The 3,698-nt window shown below is 45.9% G+C and overlaps 1 protein-coding gene across 1 annotated transcript; it reads left to right on the forward strand.

Annotated features, from left to right (window-relative positions):
• Nucleotides 1-1,323: 1,323 nt before the first annotated feature.
• On the forward strand, nucleotides 1,324-2,085 carry LOC311118287 (uncharacterized protein; the record flags this gene model as incomplete). The annotated part of the gene is made up of 2 exons (XM_084193115.1): nucleotides 1,324-1,771; nucleotides 2,009-2,085. Exons 1-2 carry the CDS (start codon nucleotides 1,384-1,386, stop codon nucleotides 2,083-2,085), a joined length of 465 nt encoding a protein of 154 aa, XP_084049241.1. The 5' UTR covers nucleotides 1,324-1,383.
• Between the last annotated feature and the right edge of the window lie 1,613 nt (nucleotides 2,086-3,698).

Genomic DNA, 3,698 nt, shown 5'->3' on the forward strand with positions numbered 1-3,698 from the left:
AAAATACGCAGGTATTTGGTGTTCTATGTGTTTATGTATGTAGAATGCTGGACTGACTTATCAATGTGTGTGATGTGGATGTGTATGGTGATGCCAAAACAAACATTTTCATCCTGGATGGACAATTATATATTCTATTCTATTGTAGGTTTCGGCACCCAGGGGAAACAATCCCACCACTGGGGAAGAGGTGGTGGGAAATGTTCAGGAGGAGGCACAAGAACCTAAGCATGAGGAGGCCGGACACCCTGGACAGGGTGAGAGCTGAGTGTGCCACACGTCCGACGATGGATACCTTCTTCACTTCTTATGAGAAGCACTTGGAGGAGAGTGGGTTGAGGGAGAAACCCAGACAAATCTATAACTGCGATGAGTCTGGGTTTCGTAGCGACCAGAGCAGGCACAAAGTGCTGGCTCCCCGGGGCGCAAAACACGTGTATCAGCAGGCTCCGGGGACCAAGGAGCACATCACAGTGCTGGCCTGCTTCAACGCAACTGGGGAGGACATCCCCCCCGTTTATCATCTACCCCAAGTGTTTCCCCGGTGGCCACTACACACTGGGAGGCCCCCCCCAAGCCTTGTATGGACGGTCAAGCAGTGGCTACATTGACGGGGACCTGTTCAGGAAGTGGTTTCAGCACTTCATTAAGTATGCAGTGAAAGAGCGCCCTCTCCTTCTCCTCTTTGATGGGCACAAGAGCCACATGGACCCGGAAGTGCTCGCGGTGGCACTAAGGGAAGGGGTTATACTTCTTTGTCTTCCACCACACTGCACCCATGTCCTGCAGCCGCTGGACGTGGCATACTTTGGCCCTTTAAAGGCTGAGTTCTCCAAGGTAGCTGGAGACCTTAGCCATTTTGACCACTCCTACATGGTAAACAAATCAGAATTTGCCAGAGTATTCCGCTACCCGTACCAGCGATGCAAGGACATGCGCTATGTGGTGGAAGGGTTTAAGAAGTGTGGCCTCTTCCCTTTTGACCCTTCAGCCATTGAAGGGTCCCGTTTAATGCCGTCTCGGACCCTCCCGGGTCCCAACACCGCCTCTACTGGAACCAGCAGCAATGTGCCATCCATCAGCACCTCCTCCCCAGCGACCACAGGAGGACCCTCAGCCCCTGCCCCAGTCCCAGCCGCTGCTCCAGTCCTATCCCTAGCTCTAGAAGAGCACCCCCTAATAGAGGGGGGGCTGATAGCGAAGGACCTGGGGCACATCCTTACTGTCCTGAAGTATCGGCTGGACCGATACAGAAGACTCCCTGTGGACGCCACATGCCTCACCGGGGAGGAATACACGCGCCAGTGGCAGGAGAGGGCCGGGGCAGAGGAGAAAGAGCGTCGGGCAGCCCTCAGAACACAGAGGGCACAGGAGAGGGCTGCCATGGATGAGACCATTGACGCCATCGCCTCTGCTGGACCACCTGCTGGAACCACTCCTGACAGCTGCATCACCACTGCCAGTGCCTCCCAGTGTGCAACACCTGTAGGAGCCGCCGGAGTCCCCAGCTGCAGAAGAAGGCCACATGCCTACTCCCCCGGCCACACCATCGTCGGCTCCTCAACCCCACCATTACAAACACCAGCTCCTCCAAGCCATCGTCGGCGGTTTTGTCCACCACCACCACGATGCACACCACCCCCCATGTCTGTCACCACCAACACGGCCTCCTCTGGACCAACTGCCTCCTCCGTCTCCCCTGGTCACACCACCATAGCAGCCTCGTCTGGTGTCCCTGCCCCCTGCAATTTGAATACCACCACCTCCACAGGTAAACACATGTTAAATTACGAAAAAATGACTGTTTGTTATCTGTTTTATAAAACAGCAATGTAAAAAAAAATATATATATATCTTTATATATCTACAGTACATAGCACCAGCCCTCAAGTCATCTCCGCCTCCTCCAAAACCTTTGCAGCTTCCTCCAGAGGTATTGATGTAAAAAAGTTGAAAAGGGTTTTCATGCAACATGCTCTGTCTAACACCACTTTTTCTCAAACTGCAGCACAGAAAAGGAAGAGAAAAGCTACACCAGTCACATCTGTCACACCACCCATGGCATCACTCTCAGGTACTTCATAATCTGTTTTTCTCGCTCTCTCAGTTGTATCAATTACTATTGTTGTTGAAGAACTTCTACATTTTACAAAACCATATTAATCAATTTGTATTATTATTAAATATTTTATAAAAGAAGACACCACCTGCTGTGCTCGCTGCGGGGAGCGTGATCCGCCTGCAAGCTCCTCTCAGGAGTGTAGATCTGAGGTGCCATGGGTGTGCTGTGACTTTTGCCAGCACTGGTTCCACTGCAGGTGTGTGCAGTGGGATCAAGAGGTAGCGGTGGAGCTGGATTTTTATTGTGATTTGTGTGACAATATAGGGATGGAGGTCGAGATTTAATTGTTTGTTTTGTTTGTGTTCATATGAAATTATTTATTTGTTCAAAAAAATAAATGTCTAAAATATAATATATATATTTATTGAACCCATCTTGTGTATTTCTTCCTTTACTTTCCAAGTGCACCTCTGCAACACAAACTCCAACAGTGTTTTCATTGTTTTATGTTAATGCACATAACTGAAATTAAAGTGTATTTGATGTAAATTATTAATACTCATATTTCATTTGGTTACAACACTGAATATGTTGGTGAAGAACCATTTTTTAAGAGTCCACAAGAGGGCGCACCGGGCTACGCAATGAAAAGTTGACAGGCAAGTCATTATTTTTTACCTGAAGACTAGCCAACTAGTCAACTATCTAGTAAACACTTCGGGTACGTGGTTGGTGTCTCTTTTTTCAACAAAATTAAACGGATATATCTTGTAATTGAACAAAATAGTAAGTGTTGTAGAAACATTTGACTAGATAATCAACTCAAAAATATCTCTCAAGACATCGGAGCCTGTGAATTTAAGAATTTAGACTTTATTGAAGAACAAAGCCGAGTTTGGTCCATGGAGCCACAACTGTCTTCCTTTAGCTTAGAGCTCCCTTTTATACACACAAATGCATAATCATGTTACATAGCATATACAGTCCCTCCCCTTAGGGCAAATGATTAACTTATTTTAGTACCACTCTACCTTAGCTTTCAACGTCCAGATGTCACCTATAATGTACTCCAAAAGGTCATGGGCGCTTTTCCACAGGAAGCCTCTTCCCTAATCTCATTATATTGGTAGCAGACCCTTTCCCTAATCTCATTATATGGTTGCAGACCCCTTCTTTACAAATAATATACGTACATACATTAAGGCATTTATCATTTACCACCCTCCCTGGCCCTTGAGTTTATGTGCATGTGGCCATGTGTCAGGTCATAGGGTCATAAGCAAACAAATGATAATACTAGGTCCATTATTACTCCAATCTCCACACAGCCATCACATGTCATTGACACACCCAGACCAGCTGCAGGGAGTCCATGATAAACACATAAATGTCTCTGCTTTGACCTCTCCCTACATTTGCCTTAATGATACATGAAATAATACCACATATCCCCCCTTTGGGACATTATAATATTGTCCCATCAATACAAAGATTAATCACTCATATCACAAGTATTATAACAATCAAAATAATCAATATCCATATCTAATCAATTAATTGCCATGTCAACATCACTAAGCATTAATATTAATAAGTTATTCAGATCAGTCAGTCCACTTATAAATTATAATCATAA

This window comes from Coregonus lavaretus, assembly GCF_964263955.1.
Source record: "Coregonus lavaretus genome assembly, contig: HAP1_SCAFFOLD_48, whole genome shotgun sequence".
Classification (NCBI taxonomy): domain Eukaryota; kingdom Metazoa; phylum Chordata; class Actinopteri; order Salmoniformes; family Salmonidae; genus Coregonus; species Coregonus lavaretus.